Source organism: Microplitis demolitor, chromosome 1, assembly GCF_026212275.2.
Source record: "Microplitis demolitor isolate Queensland-Clemson2020A chromosome 1, iyMicDemo2.1a, whole genome shotgun sequence".
NCBI lineage: Eukaryota > Metazoa > Arthropoda > Insecta > Hymenoptera > Braconidae > Microplitis > Microplitis demolitor.
The window spans coordinates 18,827,359-18,855,355 of record NC_068545.1 but is presented as its reverse complement, the minus strand read 5'-3'; the positions used below and the strand labels follow the sequence as shown (position 1 = coordinate 18,855,355).

The window sequence follows — 27,997 nt, the reverse complement described above, 5'->3', positions numbered from 1 at the left end:
TATCAAGTTATTAATTATTTATTTTATTTATTTTTGAGAAAATGGACAAAAACATTAAAAAATTGTTTACAATAGCCGACCACGACAATTCGATGCACCGCATTTACAAATAATAACTTTACCGGGAATACTTCCTACATCATAGCTGTAGTTCCAAGTTAATTCCTGTCCAGCTCTGATGAAATTCAAGGCGAAAAATGCAACCCATGGAAACCTTACGTCGTGAGTATCCACGAAAACATTTTGGACAAAGACATTTGGATCACAGGAATGCTGGAAAACAGAAATTATTTTAATGTAAAATAAGTAATCAAGAGACATTAATATTTTTCTACACTTACATTTAAATAACGCCCAATATTTCCAGTAGTTTTAGCATCCATAATATAAACAGCTTCATCTTCACCGAAGAAATCTCTTACAGATTTAAATTTCATTGTTTCGACTTGAGAAGCATCAACACTGGGTTCAAATCTACAAGGCTCTCGCATTCCGCCGCTGCCTTTATCGTCTTCGTCGCTGCCATCCTCGCCTTTGTCTGTAGTATTGGAGCCTTTGCCCGTGCTGCCGTCTTCGCTCTTGTCTTCAGAAGTATCCGGGCCTTCATCGGTGCTCTTTTTCCGTTTCCTCAGCCGGCTTTTCATATTACCAGCATCTGCAGGGTCAGTGTCAATTCTCGCGTACGCGTTATTAAACTGCTGAATATTAAACTCTTCATCTGAATCATTGGTCGTCTTTTTGCGGGCAACCGCATTATTAGTACCAGTACTGGTATCAGCTACTGGACGTTCTTCTTCAGGCTGTTTCTTTTCCTTATTAGTGTCTTCGCTGACAGCTGCATTGTTTATTTCCGGCTCGAATGCTTCGGCTTCAAAACCTTCTTTGATTCCCTCCACTACCTCAACATAATCCAACTCCGCTAAATACTCATCTCCATAATTTTTTCCACCCTCATTGGCGCCCTGTTCTGTCAACAACCGGCCAGCGTAGATACAAATAAACGAACCAAGAGGAATGTCATTGAGACATCTAATGCCCCAGCCCCTTGGCGCTGTTTTAAATACTTGTAATTTCAAACTCAGCGGATGTTGAACAACGCGATTCAAACATGTTTTCACAGAGCATTTACATCTCGAATTACACTCATAGATACCAGTTGTCACTGGCTCAGGAAGTCTTTTGTAAACGTATCCCACTGCAGGATTGGGTACACGTCCGCCAAATGTCGCTCCTTGAATTGTCAATTGCCAGCATTGACATTTATTTTTATCTTGGCAATCATCTTCACAATCACAAGAGCACAAAAAGTCGGGATCTGTGTTGAGATTAACTCCCTCAGTAGGTTCTCTGATAGTGCTGTAAGTAATAGTGTCAGGTAATTTATGATCAATCTCATTAACACAGGGTATCGGTACATTTTCAACGCCGTAACTTAAATCTTTTATGTTGACAAAACATTTATCTAGAACAAACTCCGCCAGACAATGAACCCAGTAGTCAAAATCAAACAAATCAACGGACATTGTGCTCTGAGTAATACGAAGATACTTGTGAACTTCTTCCATATTACGTAGTCGAGCACCGCAAGGCGCTTGATACAAAATAACTTTCTTTCCTTTAGGAAATTTACACAACTGACGATTCCACCCACACAAAAGTGGAATTGATAGCGGCGAGTAACCCTTGAGATCAGCTGGAGTAAATGATATTCCTTTGATACAAGCGGGCCCGCATTTATGAGCAACAAATTTACGAGTTTGAATTTTATTTTGAGTTTGGTAGTAAACAATACTGTGAGAAGGTTTTGTCTCGGAATTGGCAGCAAAGTTCTGGGGAATTTCAACTACGGCAGGAGTGCTTGATCGTTTGCTGGTACTCTTTTTAGCAACAGCACGTGACTGTACTGGAGCTGCGACGCTAGGAATTTCTTTTGAAAACGCAGCTGCTAGTTTTTGAGTTTGACTTTGAGCTGGAGCTTGAGTACTCTGTGCAGTCATATCAGCTTCTTGCTCCCCATTAACAGAAGTATACTCGACGTAGGGTAAATTATTTTTATTCAAAGTTCCAGTTAACCTTTGACGAGTAGGAGTATTTATAGAGGCATGATGTCCTTGTTGACGTGCGCTGGCTTTCAAAAGTTCTAGGAACAGTGGCCCGAGACGAGCAGAACCTCGATAGATCCATTCAGTCCGTCCATCAGCGTCAAAGTACATCTGAACAAGACTCGCGTCTACTTGAATGACTCTTGCGATCCACCACTTGCCGTTCCACTCAGTCTTCACCACCTGTTCCTTCTGGAGCTTCACCATCGGACGTTCTGGATAAGTTTCCAAATATTTTTTAACAAACTCACGTGACTCAATGGGTATGTCTTCCCAAACACGCAGAGAGCTCTCGCTAACGACATAAATGTCTTTGTGCGCAACATACTGAGCATACCCATCATCAAAGAATACCAAGTACCTGCATTTATTGGTACTTTTAGGTGGTTCAGCAATGACACCGCTGTAATAATCGTTTGATTTACTGTCGCTGAACAACGCAACTACTCTAGTCGCTACAGGAATCATGACAGAACATTTTTCAAAAATGGCCAGTTGTTTTCCGAAGACTTGTTTCGACTGACTGCTGTATTTCTTGGACGCATATTTGATACGGTAGGTCATGGGGGTCCGAGATACTATTGAAAGCACCTTGGCACGTCGCCAGGCCAGTAACGGATGCTTCATTACTAAAACTATATTTTCAACTTCGGCAGCTCGTCTTATCAGATTACCTTGAGGTGGCAGCCCGTGTTCTATACCCAATTTACCCTTTGGATTAACGGACATCACCTCGATCGGATTGTCCGGATGGATGCTGGGCTGCGGTGGTATAGGAGGCGGGCGAGTTATCTGGGTTACTTTCTTCGTTGCCACAAGAGGATGAGGAATCGTATCCGCTGGAGGATCTTCAATGTGTAATTCCTGTATGTACTTGATATCTGGTTTGAAGTTTTTGTACAAATTATTTCTCAATGAATCCATTTTAGATATCATCTCTTTTATGTCTTGGTCGAGTTTATCATTATCGTCTGAAATTTAAAGATCGTATAATTATAATATCGAGTAACAATAAAATAATATATTTTTATGACGTACGGTTTATTTTATCGAATTGTGATTTTAAAATATTGTGTGATTCTTTCATCTGAAAATCAATGTCATATTTTTTAATGACATTCGTCAAGGCACTGTCGATATTTTCGCCAATACTTTGTATGACATCTTCAGGAAAGTATTCATCTGTACATAAAATATTAACAAATTAATTTTTTTAGTGCAAAAAAAAAAAAAAACAATGAGTAAAAAAAGTATTAAGCGAACCACAGGAAGAGTCTTTCATTTCGCTGCCTGACTCGTCACTGTCGGAAATTTCAACTTCCATCGTATGATCAGGAAATTCGCATTTCAGTAATGGCTTTTTATTTAACAAAGCATTTACTAAAACTTCCTGGTGCGCGATAGCAGCTTCTAGACATTTTTCGCAAATAAATCGTTTCTTTTTCTTGGCCATATTGACCCCGTAGTAAGAACATGCGAAACTAGGGGCTGTTTTCATATTAACTCCTGACGGACATTTGAAATTGATGCATGTCACAACCAGCTTCTTGGACACCTTCTGCGGATCTTTGTCTTCTTTTGCATTAGAAGATTCATCTTCCGACTCCAAATCAATTACTTCCATTTTCTTAACGTTATCCATCACTTACAAACTGAAAATTAAATTATTTTAAAAATGTATTCAATAATCAACAATGCAAATAAAATTATTTTATTTATATAAATTATATCAACATTTAAATATCAATAGCAAGTAAAAAAAAAAAATAAATAAAAACCGCGTAAAAAGTTTTGTTTTAATTATCAGGATTTAAAAAATTTTTCCTAATTAAAAATTTGATTGAATTTAAATTTATTGTTGTACAACAATAACCTAAAAAAAAATTAAAAAAACATTGACTTACAATGTGGTTCTCCAAATCTATAATTCATAACGAGTAAAAAATTTACAATAAAAAGTTCATCATAGAGATCAAATAAATTTATGATTATTCAATTAGTTATTAACATAAATATTTAACAAACTGACTTATAAATTAGACATGAAATTACAAGACAATCACACGGCTTCAAAATTTTGTTTTTATCGGTTTACTGCGAGTGCGCGCGCAATTTAATCAACAAACATAACCTTTCAATGCTGGAAATAATAAAAGTGCTCAGCAATAACATAATTAGCAGTAGCAATATAAATATATCTATTTAATCAAATAAATAATTTTTTTACTCAGTAACAAAATATCAAAATGTCTATTGAAATAGAATCAGCTGAGTAAGTACTTGATTTAAAATTTTTTTCCATGACAATTGTTAACCTGCATTTATTATATTTTGTTTACTACAGCGTTATCAGATTAATTCAACAGTATTTAAAAGAATCGAATCTTGTAAAAACACTTCAGACACTGCAGGTAATTTATAGCAAAAATACCAGATTAATTTTAAAATAAATTAATTAAATATCAATATTTATAAAAAAATTTTTAAAAATCTATACCAAGTAGGATCAGGTACTCAATTTCCAGCCTCTTGCAAGTATCCAGTATCTAAATATTTTATACACAACTTTATTTTGACATATAATTATTTATTTTCTTATTGATTTGTTATTTTAATGGTAAAATTTGAATGATTGAATCAGCAGACGTTTTTAAATTTCCCGGTTAGAGGGTTAATTTTCAAAAGAGCTGGAATCTGGGCACTTGACTCTATTTAAAAATCTATACATGCATATTTTTAAATAATATATGTTATTCATAAAAAAAAAAAATGTTTGGAGGTCTGCTATTTTTAGTATCAAGTGTAATATTTATGACTGTTAATAAATTAATTAGAGGAATCAACTAATGGATTTTACTTTTAAATTAAATATAGGAAGAGACTGGAGTATCTCTTAATACAGTTGACAGTGTAGATGGTTTTGTCGCGGATATAAATAATGGCCATTGGGACACGGTTCTGAAAGCCATACAATCGTTAAAACTGCCGGATAAAAAATTGATTGATTTGTACGAGCAAATTGTGTTGGAGTTGATTGAGTTGAGAGAACTGGGTGCTGCAAGATCTTTATTACGGCAAACAGATCCTATGATTATGATGAAACAGCAAGAGCCTGAAAGATATATTCACCTGGGTAAGTTATTTATAATTGGTTTGACTTTTAATGTAGTGCGTAATTAGTTTTCACATGGGAATATTTTTAACAGAAAATTTATTGGCGAGATCGTATTTTGATCCGCGAGAAGCTTATCCTGATGGCAGTACGAAAGAAAAGAGACGGGCTTATATAGCTAATGCGTTGTCGGGTGAAGTATCAGTGGTACCGTCGAGCAGACTGCTGGCTCTGCTAGGACAGGCTCTGAAATGGCAACAGCATCAAGGACTTTTGCCTCCTGGTACAACAATCGATTTGTTCCGTGGTAAAGCAGCGGTAAGAGATCAAGAAGACGAGAAATATCCAACACAATTGTCCAAGCAAATAAAGCTCGGTCAAAAGTCTCACGTTGAGTGCGCGCGATTTTCACCAGATGGCCAGTACTTGGTGACCGGTTCGGTGGATGGTTTTATAGAGGTATGGAATTTCACGACTGGTAAAATAAGAAAAGATCTCAAGTATCAAGCTCAGGATAACTTTATGATGATGGAGCAAGCTGTGTTGTCAATGGCTTTCAGTCGTGACAGTGAAATGCTTGCGACTGGTTCCCAAGATGGTAAAATAAAAGTATGGCGTGTCCAAAGTGGGCAGTGTCTTAAAAGATTTGAGAAAGCGCACGCCAAGGGAGTTACTTGTATACAATTTAGCCGAGATAATGGCCAAATATTGACAGCTTCTTTTGACGCTACGATCAGAATCCATGGACTGAAGTCAGGAAAAACTTTGAAGGAGTTCCGTGGTCATTCTTCCTTCGTCAATGAAGTGGTATTCGCTTCTGACGGGCATCATGTAATCAGTGCGTCGTCTGACGGTACTGTCAAAGTCTGGAGTATCAAGACCACCGAGTGTATCGGCACCTACAAATCTCTCGGTGCTGCCGATCTCACTGTAAACAGTGTCCACGTTTTACCACGAAACCCAGAACATTTCGTAGTATGTAATCGATCTAATACAGTCGTTATCATGAACATGCAAGGCCAAATAGTCAGATCATTCTCGAGTGGTAAAAGAGAAGGTGGTGATTTTGTCTGTACTGTCGTAAGTCCACGTGGTGAATTTATTTATTGCGTCGGGGAAGATTTGGTACTTTATTGTTTCTCAACGTCTTCTGGAAAGCTTGAGAGGACTCTCAATGTGAGTATTCATATCAATAAAAAATATAATTATTTTTAAATAAGTTTTAATTGCAATTGTATTATTTTTTGCCTATAGATTCATGAAAAAGACGTAATAGGAATTTCGCATCATCCTCATCAAAATCTCCTGTGTTCCTACAGCGAGGACGGTCTCGTAAAATTATGGAAACCTTAAATCACATATATCTCCTTCTATAAATGATTATTTATAATAATTGTATATTTAATTTAAGTAAGTAAAAAAAAAACATAAATAAAAAAAAGTCACTCATTCTAAACTGATAATTCTTTTGTTTTATATAACCGCGATCTCGGTAGTGACATTTATATTTATTTAAAAATATCGTAAAAAGTATGGCAGGTAAATAAAAGAAAAAAAAAAAAACAAATAAAATAAATTAATCAAGTAATTAAAAAAAAAGAAAAGTTTGCTTTAAATTAAACGAAATCAAATGGGGACGAGCGAATATATATTACCCTCGTGCGTTAACGACTTTCTGGACAAATTCGAATCCAGTTTATGTCTACCGATTATTATAATAATTATTTTTTTCACGGTGCAATTTATTATATCACATCTGCTGGATATTACGTGCACAGTTATAACTGCGATAGACGGCAGTCCAGATGACGCAGATATGGATGAATGCACGTTTATTTATTTATTTATTATTATTATTATTTATTACTCAGCTAAATTTAGAGATGAATGCATTAATGCATTCACTTACTCATTATTTCATTATAACATTTTTAATTAAATTCTTCAGGATCCTCATTCACTGCTGCACGTGACGCGATACGGCGATGGGCTTTCATGTGCACACTTCTCTACCATCAACAGAAAATAATTAATAATTATGATCACTATCGAGAATCCAGAGTAATTGCTTATTAAATTTTTTTTGAATTATCAGAGCATGTAACACATAAGTTATATAAGTATAAATAACAAATCTATTGATTTCATAAACAGTTAGTTTACTGGTTTGTTTTTTCTTTAATTTTCATATGATTTAGGTACAACAGTTTAAATTTTCCTCTTATATTAAATATAATGTTTATCACAATACAAGTGATGATAATAATAATAATTTTAACTATAAGACTGCAATTACATAGCAGATTATGTTAGATAATTGATCAAAGTAACAACCTATCAATATTTTTTTAGTGTTATTATTATTACAATATTTTATTTGTTTTTCATATGTAAACCGAGGGTCGTAAATTTTACGGCAGTCACAATTTAATAATGTCACAAAGTAATGACAGTAGTGAGGACAGTTTAATTAATAATATAAATCAATTATAATTATGGTAATAACAATTATGTTGTGATGATGATGATGATGATGATAATAAGTGACAATGAAGACAATGACTAATTTATAATAATGTGTCCCATTAATGCACAGCCGAAAATGCATTACCAAATATATCAACTCCAGCAGCACATTTAAAAATAATTTTTAATTATAAATGATGACGCGTTAATTATTATTTTAATTGTTAATTTTATAAATTTATAGCGTCACATAAAAACGTTCTCCATAGTTGGCGGTAAATTTTTACGTGTTGGGGTTGAACCTGGACACCCTTCGTCTTCGAATGTAACCATTTTTTCGCGGCTACGAGTTCCCAATATCGCACTAGCAGTTCCACTAGTGCTTTCGGTACTCGGACGACCTAGACACGAATTATTACTCTGGACATTGGTGCCAGTCGTTTTAGTTTGCGATGAAGTACAAGTCGCTATATTTGAACAAGGTTTCAAAACAGAATTAGGAAGAGGTACTGGCGCTATTGCTATATCTTGAACAGACGAGGCTGATAAATTAAATTCACTTATACTTCTCGGTACAAAGTATTCAAAATTTGCTGGATCATCTTGCTGCGAGTGACAGCCGTCTCCGCGTTGATACGAGTAGTGTTGTAACGGTGATATATTGTTACGGGTAAATGAGGATACTCCACGTTGAATATGAGCAGTGGGAGAAAATGAACCGGGAGGACCGAAAGTGTCTCTACCAAAATCCGTTGGAATTGGTTTTTTTCGTGGTAATGAATAACGACCTGGTGATGTTAGTTGTTGTTTGTTTATTGCCGCAAAACGATGCTGTGCCAGGAGTTGTCCATCGTCGACAGAACTCCTGGTAGGACGTTGTCAGGAAGCAGCGGATACTATTGACATGGCTATTGCGTCGTCATCATGATCTAACTCTTGACGACAACCATCCGAGATTACATTACCAGCAATGCTACCGTCCCCGCACATCTCCGATTTCAATCCTAAAAAGTACACAATTTTATTCAGCTAAACTCGTTTATTACAAAACCGTTAACGATAAATATTGGGCTGGGATATAATAAGCGTAAGAGATAAGATCGAACCTGTTGCTCCAACAAGAGAATTTCCTGGTGTCATACCTCCAGCAGTACCGCAGGTTCTACCAAATACACGTACAACTCGTACAACTTCTTCTTGCATTAAATTAAAGCACATTGCTATCAAACCCATTCCAATGAGAATGTACAATGAGCAAGCGCACAGACTGAGTTCTTCTAATAGTTTTGTCGAAGCACTTCTGCCGGTTGGAACGAGGTCACCAAATCCAATTGTTCCGAGACTTGTGAAGCAGAAATAACTGCTCTCCAATAAAGTCCATCCCTCTAATCGGTGAAACATAAATGTCCCAGCACACACGTACAGTAATATCATCAAAAGACACAGGCTTATTGGTATTCTTACAACACAAATAGTGTCAGTCCCGTAACCTACTGCTGACGGCATCAGAGACATTTGAGAGCATGGATGCAAGTGCCGTTTCTCTGAATTGTTATCCTTAAATATTTAATTCAATATTTAGTACATGGAGTATTTACTATATACAAGTAAAATAATGTTTTTTATTTTTTTTTTCAATACTAAACCTGCAAAACATTTGCTGAGGAGCCCGAATGAAGGTAAAGATTACTCTCAAGTCCATCACGATCAAGAAGAATAGCGCCTCCGGTAGCACGAACGCCAAGCTCGTCACAAGAGCTGTCTTTACTGGAATAAAAATTACCGAGTTTCGTCGTTTCAATGTGATTGTCATAACGATGATAGCTTTTTTCAATTAAACCAGGCATCGGAGGCGGCGGTACCAGAAACTGTCCACCGCTTGACGGTTGTTTTTTATTGCAATCGTTGTTCCGGTGACAAAGTCTACCATATAGACGACGAAACGTCCTGGCAAAGACATCTCCAATGGTGCTCAAGTACACCAGCATCAGAGGTATCCCTGCTAGCGCGTAGACTACGGTGATCACTCTGCCCCAGATGGTCCGAGGGGCTACACTACCGTATCCTATTAAATTAATTAATCAATAAATATTTACTTAAATATCTCCCGTGTCAAAACTCACCAATTGTTGTAATAAGAGTTAAAGAGTACAATAAACTGCCCCCAAATGTCCAACGTCTGTCACTTTTGTATCTGTCATTACCACCTCGTGGCGATCGCTGAATAGTTCCTCCGTAAACAGAGAATGTTGACGAACGTGGGTCGTGATTAAGACTCCGTGCCATTTTCTCCTGAAACTCGAGAATCTCTCGCTCGGCTAATCGCGTCCAATTGTCTTTGTAAAGAACATTTAGGTCTTCAGTGATGCCCCACAGCTTCTCTACAGTGTAAGCCCGTAATTTTTTAGCATCTGCATCTTCATCCTCATCACCAGATAAAATTACCGATGATTGAGTTGTTTGATCACGAGTTCCAACATTTACTGATATTTTACCATTTGCATTTACGGTTTTTGATGAACCACTAGTCAGTCTAACTATATCTGAGGGTGATTCCTAATTTAATAAAAAGAAATCTCCTCAAATTAATTGAACAATCTCTCTACAAGTAAACATATAAATAAGTGAGTACTTTACCGTTTTAAAACCACCTTCGAGAGCCATAAAAGCAAATGCACCGAGAAGTGTGTATCCAAAAACAAGTACACATATACCAAGACAGGCGAGGAAACCTGGTGCTTTGGCGCTCCTCGCCGTAGTGCAGTTGCAACAGCAGCACCACAATTCCGAGGCCTTAACTGTTGTCGATATTCTGAATGAATTTTCAGTATTATTAGGAGTATTTGAACTGGCACTAGTGATTGCCGTTGTTGAAGCTGCAGCAGTTAGCTGAGATGAACGACGTCCACCCGAGCAAGATCGTGGCGCTCTCTGGTAATAATCACTCGCGCTTATTTGCATCATTGCTTGGACCAGCAATAACTGGACAATGTACCTCCAGCAGCCAGCCCTACGTTGTTCTTCTTATCACGCTGGCTATTGTCACACCGATAATGCCCATTAGGTGACATGGAATTATTTGGTAAGATGGTGAGCTCGATAACGCCGATAGGTGTAAACACCATCTCCTTAATGACAATGACATGCTGCTAACATATTCATCAAAATAACTGCATTTAATTCTGATATACTTTTGTGTCTCTATCAGTGCCTTTGTCTGTTCCGTATTTATTCTGTCCATAGGGAAATTATTCTCATCTGCCCGCTGTAAAAAAAAAATATAAATATTTTAAATTATAATTTATATTGAAATAAATTATTTGCGTTTGAATAATTGATTACACCATGGCCTAATTAAATTAAAATGATAAATAAGCTTTGCACAATATGGAGATGATTGAATTAAGCTAGTGTGCAGTCTGCACTGATAGAATGAGTAAAGCTATATGTATACATATATTGAATAGGAGCTAAAAAATCATGACATATCAATTTGCAATAGCTCTGAGAACTAGAAAAATTGGTGGTGGCGTCAGCGACAACCCTAGCAGTAGCTAGCAGCTAGCATGCAATCGATAGCTCAGCTCTGCTTGCACAAGAGCGAAAGAGAGAACTAGGAAAAGGCGGCGGAAGACTCGACAAGGTGTGACAACACACTAGGGTAACTGTCTCTCCTTATGTATTTACATTTGCATACACGCATATGTACAGTATACATATCCATTAAATTCGCGTTACAATATCCAGCTCGGTACAAAGATTAGCACAGTTGGTTGACCGAATGAAAAATAAACTAAATCAAATAAAAATACTCTTTTACTTGACTCGAGGTGGACAAGACACCAAGACACCAAGCAGTGGCGCTTAATCAGCCGTTTTTATCACCAGCTAAAATGAACGAGTGCTTTTGTATACAGCCTACCTTGAGGCTAGCGGCACTTGAGATTATCACGGCTGCTACTCGGCATTCAATACGGCTTATACGTGTGTAACAGCCACGTTTCATATCGCACGATCCAACATCATTGCTATCATAAATTATTGAATTACAATAATAACCGTGTAGATTGTTAATAATTAAATATTTTAAATGATTCACTAGCAGCAATTTTATTCAATTAATTGCCAATGAATCATTTCATAGCGCAATTATTATCAGTACTATATACATTTTTAAAAAGCAACAACTACTGGTACTACTACAGCTAATGGTTTTATTATCATTATTTAAACAGAGTATCAGTAAAAGACTGATGGAGTTATGAATGTGTTGTAAATGGTGGAGAATGAGGCCGCAAAGTCCAGCCAATGACTACTCTACGACTACTTTATTCCGCGTTTCACCTTATTTAATTGTCTATGCGCAATTATATATCTAGCACTGATTACCTTGCTCGCTTACGAAGAGTCCTTAATGAAATTTTAACTGTTCATAATTGCCAACAGATTAACTCAATTTATATTCATTATTTTTATTTATACTTTACAGTAATAATTATACACGCACATATTTAATTATTGTTATCTGTAAACGTTCATTATTGCTATTATTATCAGTATTAAACTTTGCAACAATAAATACGTATATATTAATTGGCAGATATATTTTACAAGTCGTACTAGCAGAGGGCCATTTTAGGGTATCAGTTTAGTTGCACAAGAAAACGCCCTTGCCGTACTGCAAGTACCATCACACTGAACTACATGATCGTACTGTACCGCGGATAAATTTCTGCTGAAGGTGCGAGGGAGTCTGACACGATACTCACTCGTTATGTGTAGAGAAATCCGCGCGCAGAATCGACGACGGTCTGATGGACGATGGTGGCTCGACTTTGCCGGGCAACTTTTCGATATATAGGACATGGTGAGCAGAGTAATCTGGAGAGCAGAGTCCTGGTATATATTTTGTGTGTTGGACCAGGACGCATGAGCGCACCATGGGATATTCACAAGATCAGAAATCCTTATAGTTTACGTAAAATATATGCACAGGAAGGAGCAGTGTGTAGCTTTACACAAACGTTTACGAGGCCACGAAAATAAGCCGACAAGTGCAGCAGCATCAGTTGAAGAGATAGATATAGATGTGATATTGATGTATGCGCTGCAAAAGAGGAACTACATTATTCGTTAAACAGGTATACACACCACGCGATATAATCATCGATAACGAGTTAGCCGCGCATATATATAGTTTGATAGCTCGTACAAATAGATTGGAAGTTTGCCAGAGTTGTCGAGAGAGAAACGCAATTGCACAAGTACGTGAGGGTGGTGGAGAAGGACGTGGAAATTCAATGATGACTTGCTGCTGCTGCTCGACGCTTGCAACGACTTCGCTCCTCGTTGTGCTGTCGGATGCCAGAATTTTAGGATCTATGTTATCTGGCAATATGTATATGCTTGTAACATATCAGGAAATAATGATCGATAAAGATATATACATATATATGTGTATATATTTAAAACATATTGAGTAGTAGGACATTGATTGTATTGGAGGACCGCCAAGTCTAAATGTCTCTTTCAGTGATACTGATGTTCTTTTGATCTAAATTTATGTATGTATATATATATGGTAACAATGTATGTTAAAAAAAGTAAGTATAATGCTCACCGGTTTATTGTGTGTCATCAGGTCACATGAGCCAGTTTATTTTTTATTTTTTCCCATTTTCACCAAGCTAACGATCACAACGAAGGACATGCTTTACTGATCGCGTCAACGATCGTATTTTAGCTATTACTTCTTCTTGCATTAAGTTGAAACACATGGCTATTAGAGCCATACCTGCAGAGATGTTTTGTTAATCATTGGTAACAGTCATTGATAATAATAATAATATAATTTAATTATAAAGTGTATTAATTAAATAATTATAGAGTCGACAATACTTGACCTAGCATGAGGTACATGGAACAGAAGATAAAAGATAGGTCGAACCCCTCAGCAGCATAAATTTTGTCGCCTGGAACTATGTCACCGAAGCCGATTGTTGAAAGGGAGATAAAACAAAAGTACGAACCGTCGAGAAAATTCCAATCTTCCCATTTAGAGAAAAGAAATGCCCCTCCACAAATATATCTGCTTGATGGAAGATAATATTTATTATAAAACTCATACCTACATTACAATAATAATAATGATTGTGGGCATTATTATCATTATAACATAGATTGCATACCCAACTATGATGCTCAGACAAAGAGTTAATGGGACCGTAATACGCTTAGGATCATAATGATCACTGCTGTCATCATCATCATCGTCGTTATCTTCATCCTCGCCACCACCACCGCTATCATCATCTTCTTCATCGTTGTCGTCGTTGTTGTCATTACCTTGATCGCTTGTCGTTGTTTTTGAACCAGTCTCAATCTCATTGTCCACACTAACGGTGTCGAATGCCGCCCCATCACGTCCCGATTGCATTCTCACCATCTGCACAGACTATCATGTTCACAATACACTCACCCAACACACATGCATAAATATAAATGTGTAAAGAGCAATGTAAAGGTAACTTGAGATTCTCAATTGAATAAATGATAAGATAACAATAACAACACCCAATTGATGATATATCGTGTACATTATACTGACCTGCCAGGTGTTATTTCGATAAGGCTGACCGAGTGATCGGCGTGAGCCAGTTACCCGACGATCACGAGATTCTCGTGGCCTCTTTCGGCATCTGCAAAAATATATACATCATCAAAAACAACAATTTACTCCGAAGAGGAGTTTATTTTAGTATTAAAACTCCAAATCGGAGTAAATGCAGATTTAAATAAAATCCGTGATCACTCCGGATTGACTCTTGATTTTTTACAGTCTAGATAAAAAGTAGTGAAGAAATATGAGCATACTGACCTGCATAGAAAGCAACGGGCATAAGTCCACTTGAAACTTTTAGCAAGTAAATCGCCGATGTTAGTGAGGTACAAAAGAAACAGGGGCATTCCGGCGATGGCGTAGCCAATTGTAATCACCTTGCCCCACATGGTCCGAGGACACTTATTACCGTAACCTTGAAATTACAAGACGACGAGTAATTATGGATTTGGCCATGTGTAATGTGGTTTACACAAAAACAGACAAGTTGTATAATTATTATTATTATTGTATAGATGGACTATTTACACGCTTACCGATTGTCGTAATGACTGTCAAGGAGTACAAGAAAGCCCCAGCAAAACTCCACTTTCGATTCTCCATCGAGTCTGAACCGTCCCATTCATTTTTTACGGCATTAACTATTATATCCTGGTAGCTCTTTAGAATTATATCCACCTTTGACTTCCATAATTTCTCCGAGAAAACATTTTCCTACAGTAAATTTAATTTATCATAAGTAAAAGTCTATTTATTATATTGGTCGGTTAAATTAATTTACGGTGTCGGTAAAAGTTAAAAAAAAAGGAAATATTTAAAAAAATAATAATGCATAATAAAAATAGTAAAGTGAAAGTCTAATGCGGTTTTACCTTGGTCGTTAATTTCCACAAATGAAGCGCAGTTTCATTTCGTGATCTCGGTACGTCATAGCCGTTTCCAATTTTACGATTGTAGGAGCCCTCGACAGCTTGGAATATAAATGCCCCGGCAATAGTGTAACCCACAACAAGACACACAATCCCAACATTGCTAAAGAGAAAAGCTAAAAATGCACGAAACCAATCGGCTATTTTTTCACCCAAAAGTTTATGTCTTTTTCTTCTTCGTCTGCTGGTGGTGCTGCTGTCCCGCCACTCGGAACGCCTGGAAGAGCTACGTTGTTGTCGTCTCACCGATGCATTGCGTTGGCTGTTCCAGCTGGCACTTGGCGTCAGTCCTCGTCCCCGATCTCCAATAGCAACTCGAGCATTTGCTGGCCATCTCGTCTCCTCCTCACCCATATCACAGGACGAATCTAATCGTCATTACTGTTATCATCGGCAGAACCACCCGATGGTACCACCATTGCACAATTAACGAGCTGTCATCTCATAGTTACAGGATTCACTATTTTTTAAAAATTAATATCAAGACATTAATTCAAAAAATAAATAAATTATAAAAATCTGCACGTGCTAAATTGCTGTATCACCCGCAACAAGACACTCGTAAACGTTTTATTGTATTGAGGACAATCTCAATTTAAACTTGCGTAAAAAACTCGTCGCACGATTGATTTATCAAAGTTAAAAAAAAATATATATACATAAATATATAGATATTCTTTATGTCTTCACGCTGGCCAGTTTCAAAGAGATGTAATATACAAGTGAATGTGGAAGAAAGTGAGGTAGATATATATTATTGATAGATAGATAGAGTTGATCTAAAAAGAACAAAAAGAAGAAGACGAAGAAATAATATGAGGCAGATATACACTTTAGTTCGAAAGAGCGTTTGAATTGAAGAGGGGAGTATCGTTTGAGCTGGAGCCTCTCGGATGTATACTACTCGGATGGTATGAGTCTGTCTCTCGTGGTCTGACGACGACGCGGCACACTAACTCGAAATAGCACAATTCTAAAATTATAGAGTAGAGTAGCAGCAAGCTGTACTGTTTTGCGGTGGCGATACGGCGGCGGCGGCTACCACGACCAGACAGAGAAGAAGAGGAAAAGATGCCGCGGTTTTTGTCATATGAGAAATCACCTTCGTCTACTTGTTCGTCTTCTTCTTAGGCGTGTAAAAAGTTATACTGGTAACTTTCAAAACAGTATTTCAATAAATTACAATATTGTATTGAGCTTCGTGTTGCCACACAATCGGAAGTTTTTAATTAATTTAATATCTAAGTATAAATTTATAATTATCAAATATTTTATTTTATGACATCTCGAGATCATGATGACCGTAACTGTAACCGCGATGGTTGCCTGGATATTCAGCGTACTCGCAGTCGTAATTTCCATCTTCATATTCGTCGTTAATTACGTCAACGTCGTTGTCATCGATGTCATCTTCGTCGTCATCTTCATCCTCCTTTATGATACCCAGCCGTTTAGCGACGCTCTTAACATTTGTAATTACTTCTTCCTGAACCAAATTAAAACTCATTGCAAGTAGGGCGATACCGAAGAGGAGGTAGAGCGAGCAGAGTGCAATTCCCTGATGTGCATTAAGTTTGTGAGCCGGCACGAAATCACCAAACCCTGGAATGTAAATATAATAAAGTATAATTACTCTGCTGCATGAAATAAAAAATAAAACTAAACTAAACTAAACTAAAACAGTAAATACATAAAAATAGACGCTCATTAAAGTGATGATATACTTGCCTATGGTTGTAAGAGTAATGAAACAGAAATATGCCGAGTCAAGAAAGATCCAGCTTTCCCACTCGTTAAATAAAACAGCACCGCCTAATATGTAACTAACGACCAGAAATACGCAGAGCCAAATTGGAACGGGTTTTATTGTTTGATCTTCAGCAGGCATCAAATACTCGTCATATTCAATATCGTCGGCATAAACTTGACGATGGACGGCAAAGCCCATGGGGGACATGATACGCGGCGATGGTGCCTCTCTTCTGGGTGTGCGGGCTAAAATAACAATAATATATAATATATATGTATATATAACGTAAATTAGTGTTATAGTTGTATAATTACATGATATATACGCATCACGTGAGCTAATTATATTTCATGTACCGTAATATAATAGCTTTGTGTTCTATTGTAGCACACAGACAACTTACAAGTAGAACTAAGATTGCTACGGGGACGTCGTATTCCACCGCTGGGAATTCTTCTAGGTCGTGAGACCTCGAGATATGGACTCGGCTCACTGGCAACTGCGGAAGGATCCACCGAGTAACATCTGCGTGGCGTTATCACAGATCGCTCGACACGAGGCAATGTGGACGAGACCACGTTATCTGGTTTGAGTCTGCTTTTCGTCGCGATACTCGGGCGTGATGGATGAACGTCATCGTAGAGGCCTAAAATAAATTATTATTCAATTTGATATCCCACTTGATAGATGGATTAATAAATAAATTTTCTTTTTTTGTTTTGTTTTCTATTAGGGATCGATTGATAATGGCTACCAGTATTTTGATTATCAGTTTCTGGATGATGTCTTGGTAAGCATGACGGCTCATCTAGGGCATACTTGTTGAAAAGCACTGGTGTACGATCATCAATATCATTTGGAGCAAAGAGCAATCGTCTATCAAGCGACTGGGTTGTCCCGGGAGTGTGCGAGGTCGCTGTCCCACTGCGGGCTCTCCTACTGTTGCTACTGAGGATTCTCGGTGCTGTCGAGGTGCCCGGTACGTCATACGCGTGTCTCATGGGACTAATTGACTGCAGATGACGAGGTGAGGCACTGCCCGGCAGAGTGGATCGCTTTGTAAAGTCATTAAAGTTGCCATCGACGTCGTAACGACGCGGAGGATTGAATCGATGAGACTCTCCAGCAGCGAGTGCCTCAGAGTGGGTTGATCGGGCCATACTTCCTGAATGACCAAGAACCGAGTCTGTCGATCTATGACTTGCCCTAACGGACCTACGTAATGAAGCCGGTCTTGATCCAGGTCGACTAATAAATTAAACAGCAACATTGATGTATAAATAAAATTAATGAGGTCACGAGAGTAATATTTTATTACCCAGATCCCTGACGAAGGCTATATCCTCGAGCTAAGTGGCTGTTCCGTACACGCCGTGGCTTAGGCGGTCGTGTGCAAACATAGCAACAAATTTTCCAGTAAAGAAATCTACAAATAAAAAAGTATAAAATAATAAAACATACGTGAGTCAGAGTACAAAAATAAATTTAGTTTATGGTTGAATAAGACTAATCGAATGTGGAGTGACCCGCAGAATCCACTTACGGTCGAGTGAGCTAATTTACCTGAAGCTCGAGGCCATGACATCCCCAATATTAGATAGGCACAGTAACATCAGGGGTATGCCAAGTATAGCATAGAAAATAGTTACGACCTTGCCGTTTGGAGTCTTTGGAGAAATGTGACCGTACCCTATCGTTGTGATAACAATGATTGAGTAAAATAGAGCACCAGCAAAAGTCCACTGTATTTCATCCTCTTCTTCGCTTCCATCCCAGCCGTCTTTTTTCATTTTCTTCAAAAGATCCGTTTCGAAAGCCTACATATACAACAATACACATAAATGATAAATGATAACAACAAAATCCATCAACAATAAAATACTACAATATAAAATAAAGATTCCACGGGCTGTATACTTTACCCGCAATTTCTCTACTACATCATCCGTCCAATTTTTACGAATAAGTATCTCCGCCGATTGTGTCATTATCCATAACTTTTCAGTGACATTACCACGGATGTCTTTTATGCTACGCTTCACCTACCGGGAATTCATACAGTAATTTTAATAGACATTGTACTTGATAATAATAATAATAATAATAATAATAATAATAATAATAATAATAATAATAATAATAATAATAATAATAATAATAGTAGTAGTTACAATAATAATGATAAGAGGTTGAAAGTTTTTTAATAATAAAAACCTACGTCTTTTTCATATCCAGACTCGAGTCTTTCAAATGCATAAGCACCGAGAACGCAATAAGCTACGACAAGTGATACAAGTGTCACATGTGAAAATATACATTTAAAAAACTTCCATATTAAACAAAGTAATATCAAACACTTGGATGGTGTTTCGAACTCAGCATCCATGTCCGTGGGATCCATCGTGTTTAAGATTTAAAATTTTTTTAAAAATTAGCAGTGAGGTCAACACCAAGACTGTCTATGTATCATCCACTTGTGTGTTTCCATACCATAAAGCCCGAGAATAGTCGTATCCAATTCTATTCTGTTGTGTATAGTATTCAAGTATAGAGCTGAGTTACTATATAAAGCCCAGAGTATTCATGTGTTTAGTAAACCGAGATACGAGAACGGGTACGGCAAAAAATAAATGAAAAAAAAATACATAATACAGTTAAAACAAAATGATAAAAAAATAAAGACAATGATTTATAATGTAAGTGTATGAAATGACATTTAGCGCAGATAGTATTTTATTTAAAATTTTAAATTATTCTCGCTGGCACTTCACTTGCGAAATAACCGATGGCGGTGATAATGATAATGATGGTGTAGCGGTGCGACACCCTGGGCCATAGGATGCGAGCCGTTTTTCATAAGCGACTAGCGTCGTCGTCTCTTCGGCATGTGGAGAAAATACGGTATCCCTCGGTTGAGTAGGCGGTCGTGTATTTATCTATATTTATCCTCCAACCACCCACCGCTGAGCATTCGTCGCGGCGTCAAGATGTGGTGTAGTAGAGACAGACGGTTTTGCGGAGCTCAACGTGTAAGCATTTACATCTGTATACTTATTATATACCACCAGCAGCAGCAGCAAGAGCAGTAGCTCTGCTCAGTTTATATTAAATACGATACTTGGAGTAAGAGAGAAATATCCTCAGATTTATATTATATACATCTATCAGTCTCTTTCATCTATACCAGAGCGTTAATTTTGACGTCATTAATTTCTTGCCTTGGTGCTTACAGTGATTGCTACTGGAAAAAGTACTCATTCATGAATTTAAATGATACTCTTACTATTGTTAAAACTTATTTTTAAATTGAATAAAATAAACAGACAATTTCATGTATAAATATTAGATGTTTTATTTATTAAATCCATTCCAATATAATTGTTGCAATAATAATAATTATATAAGTAAAATAGTATATTTATATATAACAAAATTAGACTGTACAAATATATGAACACGCTTGTGGCGGCGATTCTCGTCAATTCATCATAAAAAAAAAAATAAAATAAAAAATGAAAGACCTTGTAGTCTAGTGGCACATATGTGTAGACCCTTGTAAAAAGACGTAACCGCGTTCACACACATGCGCATTTTCGAATGGCGAATTATAATAAAAGGCTTAGCTACTAAAATTCATGGTGCAACGTCAATCGCCCTCTGTTCCGCTAGACGTCTTTAGCTCCAATGTAATATACCGTCACACTGTCTTGCAGACGTGCAGAATACTTGCCCATCTATATTATATTTATTATTTACTTATTATTCGTACTAATAATAATATACATATACATATGGATAAGGTTACTTAGAGGACGATCGAGGCTGACCATGAAATGCGGGATTTGCCAAAAGGGGACAGAGGAACGGAGGGACAAAAGACATTAGTCCTTGATGGGAAAGCCTTCATCGTTCCACGGATCCGGCGCACTCGTAATTCAAGGACAGACTAACTGGCACACGATCGTCTACTCCGTAGCGCCGATCCGTGGAACAAGGAGCTGATAACTACTGCTATGTATAATTGAAAAATTTAAATATTCAAATTTATGATGACAATTTAATAATAATAATAGTAGTAGTAGTAATTGATAATTGATAATTATAGTCAGTAAATTTATAACACCCGGATTATTTATCCCGGGCCAAAGAACCCAAGCTTCTCTAGAGTATCAGTGACGCGTTCGACCAACTGATCTTTGTATTTCCAGATCTGCGTGTCGACGACGCTGTTTTTGCGATACTGAAGGCACGTTTTCTTAAGAGACGTAACACAGTCGGCTCTGTAGTGCTGCAGCTGAGCATCCTCAGTCTCGATGGGATAACTCGTGCACCCGGAGCCGAGGCACGCTAGCGGAAAATGATTATGCACAGTGACAATACGTTCCGGATTATGAAAGCACTTTATGTACTCATTAGGCTTAGTGAAGTTCGACGAGCGGTATACGTGTTGCAGCATGTGCATGTACCTACATAAAAATAAATATACAGTTACAATACTTATTTTAAATCCTGTTTTAAATGAATTATTAACACACGGATTTATATACATATGCATTCAAATAGACAAGTTGGAAATATGGAAAAGGAAAAATTACAGTCGAACGGGAGAAAGAGTTGTGGTGGTTGCATGTTCACTCGCTCGCTTATTCACTCGCTCACTTACTCATTCGCTCTACTCGCTGCTTACTTACTTCGGCACGTGGTCAAAGTATCCGTGTGAGTGTAGAAGGTCATCGAGAAAGTACACGTTTCTGACGTTGTATGAAGCACGAGTTTCATTGCGTACGCGAAGAGCCTTGGGTAGAACGCGTCGCATAAGTTGACTCCAGGTTAAATCTTGAATTGGCATTATTACTTCATCAATATCAAGCAGAGCTATGTACTCATACTCATACATGTGTTTATAAAGACAATCGTTGTAGGGTATCAGTTCGTTTTGTCGTTTTTGATTAGTCTTTTTCTTCAAGTAGATATGCTGAAACGTTGGTATATTCGGCTGACCACCAGGGAGAGTCAGAGGAGTTACGTCGACTTGTCCTAACTTCTGGTAGTGATCGAGAACCTTTGTGATGTTCGGATGTACTTGGAGTTCATAAAAAAATATTTTATCGGCACCCAGAATACTTATTAACTCGATCCACTCGACCAGACGTACTGATAAATCTTCGTGGAGAAAATCAAGACCTTTTACACACACGGCAAACTCTTTTTTCTTACCCTCTGGCGGTTTGTTGTAAATTACTCGTAGATTAGTGCTGGCTGTATCACACGGTCTCTCGACGATCGAGATTGATGCAGGAGGCTCTTTTGACCAGTGAGTCTGGGGTATTTTACACGCTATCACGTAAGGTTGATAAATGCCTTGTTTATAACTACCCCACTTCTTGAACCATATATATTTATACTCAAATACATCAACGACCTGAGGTTCTTTCTCTCCATCAAACCACAGTTGACAGTAGGTTTTTATTTTTGGTTCAATTCTGTCGATCATACCCACAATCCTGACTGCCGGGCCAATTTTCGACAGTTTACGATTATCGTAGTAAGCTCCGAAAAGCTGAAAAGTTCCGTTGCTTGACTTTAATGTCTGCCAGTATTTATTATTGAACTCAAGCTCAAGAATATTGGGGTAACGAGGCACACAGTATTTGTTTGTCTTGGTATCATTACCGGTTTTCTCAGTTGTAGTTGTTGTTGTTGTTGTACTTCTCTTGTACCACGAGACGACGGGTAAACTAGGAAATTGATTTTCCATCTCGTTGATAAGTTCCTGTTCAGTACGCGGTGGCCGTTCATCCAGCAAAAGTTTCTTGTTATTTAATTTCTTGAGTCTCTCATTAAAAATAGCAACAGAGGCTGAAACACCAGTCGTAGGATCGTGATGATACGAGTCGTCGTCATCCAACGGTTTGCGTCTGTGTGACGAGTAGGATTCTCTTGCGAAATTTTTTATCGATGAAGAATTACCATTTCTCGAAGCTGCCAATGACGTTAACGCTGATGATGATGATGATGATAGTGCTTGATCTGATGCACGATCCCATGATCCTGTCGGATAATTCACAGCGCCGTCAATAGCCGCTGAATCATTTGGTTGGAGTACTTGATTAACTGACTGACGAAATTGCAGTGCCGCTATCATGATGAAACTCCAGATGAATACAAAGACAAAGATGCGACGAGCGTGCCGAGTCGCGCTTCGAGTTGTCCAATTTTGTAGCATCTTTAGAGTATCAAGTGTATACTTGATGATAATAATGATTAACTATCCCACAGAAAGTTTGAATCATCGACACTGGTGGCAAGCTATCTAGTCCCACTTGATGTCGTATCGTGTGCACTCCAACTGAAAGCAAAAGACACATCGCTAGTGTTAATCAAAAAATCATTTGAATAAGAAAGAGAAAGCCGGGTGTGTTGGATTGCTATGCTATGCGTTGGTGCATCGATGCATGCAGTTATAAAAATATAAGAGAAAGACACCAGGTATCTGAGAAACAGTACATATAAGTAAGTGAAAGATAAAAAGAGAGGCAGCAGGGGCAGAGGGAAGCAAAAAAATTTTATCGCTTAAAGGTAGACGCGAGACGCGAGACTCGGTGAATCCGCGACAACCCAAGCGGAACCGGTTACCGAGTTTTTCCACTTGGTTGTCCTGTTAACCGGTATGGTGTACCTCGTCGCACCTCAAGACTAACAAGTATCCTGCTGCGACATCCTCGCGCTTTTCACCATCCAGTTATCAAACCCAACGATCGTAAGCTCGATTGCTCATTCTCAATTCGCGTTTATCGTTTCGCGATTTCTACCCAACCGTCAAAATAAAAGAATCTGATAATAATAAAATACTCTTTCAACACTACTGCTACTCGTAGTTAGCAATTTTCTACTACCGTACACTCTTCGATCTTAACTTTTATTTTGTATTCGGTGTGACCCGTAAACCCCTTGCTGCTGTTGCTGCTGTCTGTCCCTGGTACTTGTACTAACTACCACAACTTTACTACAACTACTGCTACTTAATTGCTCTAGTTGCGGCAATGTTTCTTCGCGTAGACTCGCTAATCGAGTTGCGTCCTAACTGAAGACACTTTGGCGATTTCTCCGAGTCATTCGTGACTGGGTTGTCTTGTCACAAAGCGTAAAAAAAAACAATAATAATAAATAAATAAATAACCAGAGATAGATAAAGAAAGAGAATGTCCGCCCCGGCATTGCAGCAGCAGCGGTGGTTACCAGGCGGCAACGGCGATACGGAGAGAGTCGAGAGAGTTGTGTGGCGCGCGCGAGCTATCGGTGGCAACTGCTAGTCCCATCATCATCATCATCGTCTGCCCGACGATCATCACTCCTCTACTTCTCCATGTAATTTGTACACAACAGTACATACTAAGTAATAATAATTTAAGTTACTGATACATATATAATATAGAAGCAAATTAAATAGTATATATATACATACATACATACAGACAGACAGACACATGCACACATGTGTAGAGTAAACTTACAGGAGCAGAGTGAAATGGCACGTGAATAACATCCGGCTAAAATCTTCAATATAATTTAACGGAAATCTCATCAGTCCGTCAGTTGATAGATCCATGTGCATCAACGCGCCAATTTCTACCGTAGATTCCAATATTAATTATATTTAATTTTGTCATACAACTCGGGTAATTTGGTATATAGCAGCACGTAAATTACTATCCTCAATAATTTTAAACACCATCACTGAATAACCAGTTCGGCATGCCAGGTTTTACTCCAACTTCTTTGCCCTGCGATTATCGAAAAAGATCCTCGTCGTTGACCCTGGTATTTTTCGACCCAACAATTACTACAGCTTGTATCTACAAATCTAACTGATTAAAATCATTTGTAGTTTTTATCAATGACTAATGCATTTGACGGCGTGTACCCGTAATAAATTTTTTTGAGTTGAAAAGTTCGCGATTAACACCATCACACTATCGTCAATGTTTAATGTCTTTACGCTCCCTGAATTATCTGGATTCTTGTAATCTATTTATATTTATATAAATATACATACATAATAACAAAAACACACATCACTGATGAAAAAATCACGGGTTTTACATTCAGGCAAGTTTACATCTTACTCGCCAAGAGCATCTTTCTGGACTCAATCGACTGCCACTTACTGGTCTAAAGACCGATTTTTTTCTCCCCTCTCAAAATAACTTTTCCCTCCCCTGTCCACGTGTATGTGTGTGTGTGTGTTCTGTATTGTGTCTCCTTGCTGTTCCTCGCTGATTGCTGTCGTATATTTTGCTCCTTTCTGGTTTTTTGACGTCTCTCCTCTTCACTAGTCTGCTTTACTATATTTTTTAAACTTGTTTATTAGTATGTAGTCCTTGTCCATCATGATATTAATACAGACTGAGCATCAACTCACATCCAGACAAGAGTTAACCTGAGTAATCCAAACCGGGACGATCGGTCGTCGCCTGTACCGATTCAAGTTATATATGTATTTAATGTATACAACATAACAGCAACAACGGAGAATGTAGAGATGAACCTCAGACCTCAGCTCTACTCTCCTCCACGTTTTCAAACTGTTGCGTTCACTACTTCCACCGAACCTTCCAACCGCTGCTGCTGCTGGGCTGCTGGCTGTCTGCTGTTGCTACTGATCCCCTCCACTATCACTACCAATCGTGTTGTATATTTCCTTAGCCTCTTTGTCCCTACCATACCAACGAGCCAGCATTGCCAGCTGACCTCTTCTCGCACTCACATCACAATATATCGGGACTTATAGCTAACTCTTATAGACCGGATGCAAATTCCAAAGATGAAATTTACTTTCTTTTTTTTTATTTATTTTATTATCCTAACAAATTTAATACCTGGTATTTCAAACATCCACTTGTATGTAATGACAATAAACACTTGTCAAATTTGTCTCCATCTACAAACAAAAAATATTTAATAGATAAATAAAATATAAAGACTCATTGTTGTGGGATTTGAATTAAAGCTTCTGTTTTGTAAGTTTTGGATAATTTACTTATCGCTTGTTGTCGTAATAAAATAATTAAGACGGACAACAAGAAAAACACAAATATTTGAATTTATCAGGTAAATGATGAAGTAGCAGAGTAAACATTCTGAAGATAGGAAGTACGAAACAATTTATGGTAACTCTAACCGAGCATTAAATTTATATATAACTATTTGACATACAAAGCGCTCGTAAATCATCATGATGCTCCTACTGAAGGTTAACATTTAGCATGTTCAATAATATCACTAATGTATTGGCAAATAAAAATTCAAAAATATTTATCTTAATCTTCATCTAAATTATAATATTAATATATATATTATATAAAATAGAAAATTGAATTTAAAATGTTAAGTAAATTAGAGATAAGAGAAAATACAGCAATAACTAATTTTTTATATATATATATATATATATGTATGAATGATCTATGTACTTTTAATATGGTAAAGTTTAAGAGGCAAAAGGTTAACGAGTTTATGCAACTTTAGCGCATTGTAATTTTAAGAGACGAATTGTATATACTTATATATATATCTATATATATATGAGTGAATACATCTAAGTAATAAAGCAACAATTAAGTTGAGACGATGAAAGTGACGAGATAAAAACTAAGATAAGTAGACGAGGTGCTTGATTGTCGTGACACACGTAATTGCAACGCTTATATATAAATATATATCTATATATTTATAGCTATATACTTATACATGCAACGTAATGTAAAGCAAATCAACGTCTAGTTTCATTTAACTAGCCATATCCCTTGTTTCTATATATTTATTTTTACGTTGCATATTTTGTAATATGTATGTACTCCAATATATGTAATGGGATATTTTTTCCTGCGAAAAATTAAAGCCTGATAAAAGGAGTAATTCATAACTATTGTTTTACATGTCGTCCACGTAGTTTCACACTTGATAAATGTTTTAGGTAAAAAATGTGTACGTCTACATGGAGTGAGTCATTGCACTACACAGTGTACATGTTGCAGTAAAAATCAAGTTGCTATGCCTCATTCTTAACAGCATGACACTACACGCATTCGTGTATGTGGAAAATATAGATGTTGAATGTATTAATAATAATATATGCGTCATATATATACAGGATAAGTATATGTACATTTGAGGGGACACGTTAAAAATATATCCTTGAAACGAAAGAATACATTTGTATGATGGATAGAACGCAGTAATTGATAAAATCCAGTAATGCCGTGACATTATTTGTGATAATTGATGACGTCGAGCAATTAGTAAATCAATTAGATGTTTTTTTACTGATTAGACGTATAAGTATGTACCTTACTTTGTCTTTCTGAGTATTATTTTTTAAAAAAATAAATATAAGTGTGGTTTTTAAAAGCAATAATTAAATTTATTTGGTATTGAGTAATTGACAAATGTAATGACATTTTAATAACTCACGACGGTTTTGTAAATTTTTTTTATTTATGTAATTTGAGTTAAATTATATTGTTGTAAAGTATAATTAAGAAACCGTCAGAATTTAAATTTTGTAGATAGTAAAAATGAATTTAAAAAAAATAATCATTAAATAGATAATGTATATTTTTAAGTATTTGAAGTGCTAACGTATTCAATTTATCATGTTCTAGATAATTCTAAAATATCTAATTAATTTTTGGGATTGTGTCGAAATTATTTAATTACGTTCATAAAAATAATGAGTACCGGCTTTTTTTTTTGCTGAAGTATTTTATAAAAATAACTTATATGAATTGGTATTCATTACAGGATTGACAATAACTGATTGGAATTTTAAGTCACATCATTGGATTACGTATTTGATGGATGAAGATCAAATTTTAATTAATTTATAATTATGAAACTATCCGATTGTATTTTAAATTTATTTTTTAAAATATAAATTACGTGTCTGGAATAGAAATAAAAATTAAATAAGATATATTTGGAGGTCAACTTTTTTATCGTTTTAATGAGTCGATAAAA

The 27,997-nt window shown here is 36.8% G+C and overlaps 6 protein-coding genes across 8 annotated transcripts; 1 reads left to right on the top strand and 5 right to left on the bottom strand.

Moving 5' to 3' along the window:
• Positions 1–4,199, bottom strand: LOC103577834 (histone-lysine N-methyltransferase SETDB1). Its single transcript, XM_008558667.3, has 5 exons — positions 4,007–4,199; positions 3,366–3,754; positions 3,141–3,284; positions 342–3,073; positions 1–273 (listed from the first exon to the last, which is right to left on the bottom strand). Exons 2-5 carry the CDS (start codon positions 3,742–3,744, stop codon positions 67–69), a joined length of 3,462 nt encoding a protein of 1,153 aa, XP_008556889.1. The 5' UTR covers positions 3,745–3,754; positions 4,007–4,199; the 3' UTR covers positions 1–66.
• Positions 4,200–4,230: 31 nt separating this feature from the next.
• LOC103577841 (WD40 repeat-containing protein SMU1) lies at positions 4,231–7,371 on the top strand. The gene is made up of 6 exons (XM_008558677.3): positions 4,231–4,374; positions 4,447–4,513; positions 4,977–5,235; positions 5,309–6,390; positions 6,469–6,624; positions 7,163–7,371. The coding sequence occupies exons 1-5, from the start codon at positions 4,349–4,351 to the stop codon at positions 6,565–6,567; spliced, it is 1,533 nt and encodes a 510-aa protein (XP_008556899.1). The 5' UTR covers positions 4,231–4,348; the 3' UTR covers positions 6,568–6,624; positions 7,163–7,371.
• A 30-nt stretch (positions 7,372–7,401) lies between these two features.
• LOC128668259 (uncharacterized) lies at positions 7,402–8,547 on the bottom strand (the record flags this gene model as incomplete). The annotated part of the gene is made up of 1 exon (XM_053740812.1): positions 7,402–8,547. A coding segment is annotated over one exon (621 nt), but the record flags the coding sequence as incomplete, so codon positions are not given.
• On the bottom strand, positions 8,460–16,183 carry LOC103577850 (uncharacterized). Its single transcript, XM_014444997.2, has 13 exons — positions 15,172–16,183; positions 14,836–15,013; positions 14,558–14,714; positions 14,288–14,378; positions 13,869–14,134; positions 13,584–13,771; positions 13,373–13,474; positions 12,949–13,068; positions 10,318–10,700; positions 9,804–10,236; positions 9,327–9,745; positions 8,787–9,237; positions 8,460–8,684 (listed from the first exon to the last, which is right to left on the bottom strand). Exons 1-13 carry the CDS (start codon positions 15,580–15,582, stop codon positions 8,560–8,562), a joined length of 3,324 nt encoding a protein of 1,107 aa, XP_014300483.1. The 5' UTR covers positions 15,583–16,183; the 3' UTR covers positions 8,460–8,559.
• Positions 16,184–16,357: 174 nt separating this feature from the next.
• On the bottom strand, positions 16,358–19,818 carry LOC103577895 (uncharacterized). Its single transcript, XM_008558760.1, has 8 exons — positions 19,197–19,818; positions 18,901–19,020; positions 18,542–18,795; positions 18,297–18,404; positions 17,733–18,226; positions 17,382–17,624; positions 16,957–17,223; positions 16,358–16,830 (listed from the first exon to the last, which is right to left on the bottom strand). The coding sequence occupies exons 1-8, from the start codon at positions 19,377–19,379 to the stop codon at positions 16,505–16,507; spliced, it is 1,995 nt and encodes a 664-aa protein (XP_008556982.1). The 5' UTR covers positions 19,380–19,818; the 3' UTR covers positions 16,358–16,504.
• Positions 19,819–20,312: 494 nt separating this feature from the next.
• Positions 20,313–25,648, bottom strand: LOC103577900 (conserved uncharacterized protein). 3 transcript variants are annotated; one of them, XM_008558780.3, is made up of 4 exons: positions 24,444–25,648; positions 24,159–24,370; positions 21,670–23,327; positions 20,313–21,444 (listed from the first exon to the last, which is right to left on the bottom strand). In XM_008558780.3, the coding sequence occupies exons 3-4, from the start codon at positions 23,202–23,204 to the stop codon at positions 21,111–21,113; spliced, it is 1,869 nt and encodes a 622-aa protein (XP_008557002.1). In that variant the 5' UTR covers positions 23,205–23,327; positions 24,159–24,370; positions 24,444–25,648; the 3' UTR covers positions 20,313–21,110. The 3 variants fall into 3 exon arrangements, with proteins under 3 accessions (XP_008557002.1, XP_008557011.1, XP_008556995.1); XM_008558789.3 differs by lacking the exon at positions 24,159–24,370; XM_008558773.3 differs by lacking the exon at positions 24,159–24,370 and having other exon boundaries at positions 24,493–25,648.
• Positions 25,649–27,997: the final 2,349 nt, after the last annotated feature.

Excerpts from the sequence above, each read along its gene's own strand:
- LOC103577834 (XM_008558667.3), bottom strand. The coding sequence starts at position 3,744 with ATGGATAACGTTAAGAAAATGGAAGTAATTGATTTGGAGTCGGAAGAT. Across the intron at positions 3,285-3,365 it reads AATGAAAGACTCTTCCTGTG|ATGAATACTTTCCTGAAGAT; the intron begins GTTCGCTTAATA and ends TTTTATGTACAG. Across the intron at positions 274-341 it reads ATATTGGGCGTTATTTAAAT|CATTCCTGTGATCCAAATGT; the intron begins GTAAGTGTAGAA and ends TCTGTTTTCCAG.
- LOC103577895 (XM_008558760.1), bottom strand. The coding sequence starts at position 19,379 with ATGGATCCCACGGACATGGATGCTGAGTTCGAAACACCATCCAAGTGT. Across the intron at positions 18,405-18,541 it reads GTCATGGCCTCGAGCTTCAG|ATTTCTTTACTGGAAAATTT; the intron begins GTAAATTAGCTC and ends TTTTATTTGTAG. Across the intron at positions 16,831-16,956 it reads CATTACTCTTACAACCATAG|GGTTTGGTGATTTCGTGCCG; the intron begins GCAAGTATATCA and ends TTTACATTCCAG.
- LOC103577841 (XM_008558677.3), top strand. The coding sequence starts at position 4,349 with ATGTCTATTGAAATAGAATCAGCTGA. Across the intron at positions 4,375-4,446 it reads ATTGAAATAGAATCAGCTGA|CGTTATCAGATTAATTCAAC; the intron begins GTAAGTACTTGA and ends TGTTTACTACAG. Across the intron at positions 4,514-4,976 it reads AAACACTTCAGACACTGCAG|GAAGAGACTGGAGTATCTCT; the intron begins GTAATTTATAGC and ends AATTAAATATAG.
- LOC103577900 (XM_008558780.3), bottom strand. The coding sequence starts at position 23,204 with ATGCTACAAAATTGGACAACTCGAAGCGCGACTCGGCACGCTCGTCGC. Across the intron at positions 21,445-21,669 it reads TACTTTGACCACGTGCCGAA|GTACATGCACATGCTGCAAC; the intron begins GTAAGTAAGCAG and ends ATTTTTATGTAG.
- LOC103577850 (XM_014444997.2), bottom strand. The coding sequence starts at position 15,582 with ATGGGTGAGGAGGAGACGAGATGGCCAGCAAATGCTCGAGTTGCTATT. Across the intron at positions 14,715-14,835 it reads GACAGTCATTACGACAATCG|GTTACGGTAATAAGTGTCCT; the intron begins GTAAGCGTGTAA and ends TGTAATTTCAAG. Across the intron at positions 10,237-10,317 it reads TCGAAGGTGGTTTTAAAACG|GAATCACCCTCAGATATAGT; the intron begins GTAAAGTACTCA and ends TTATTAAATTAG.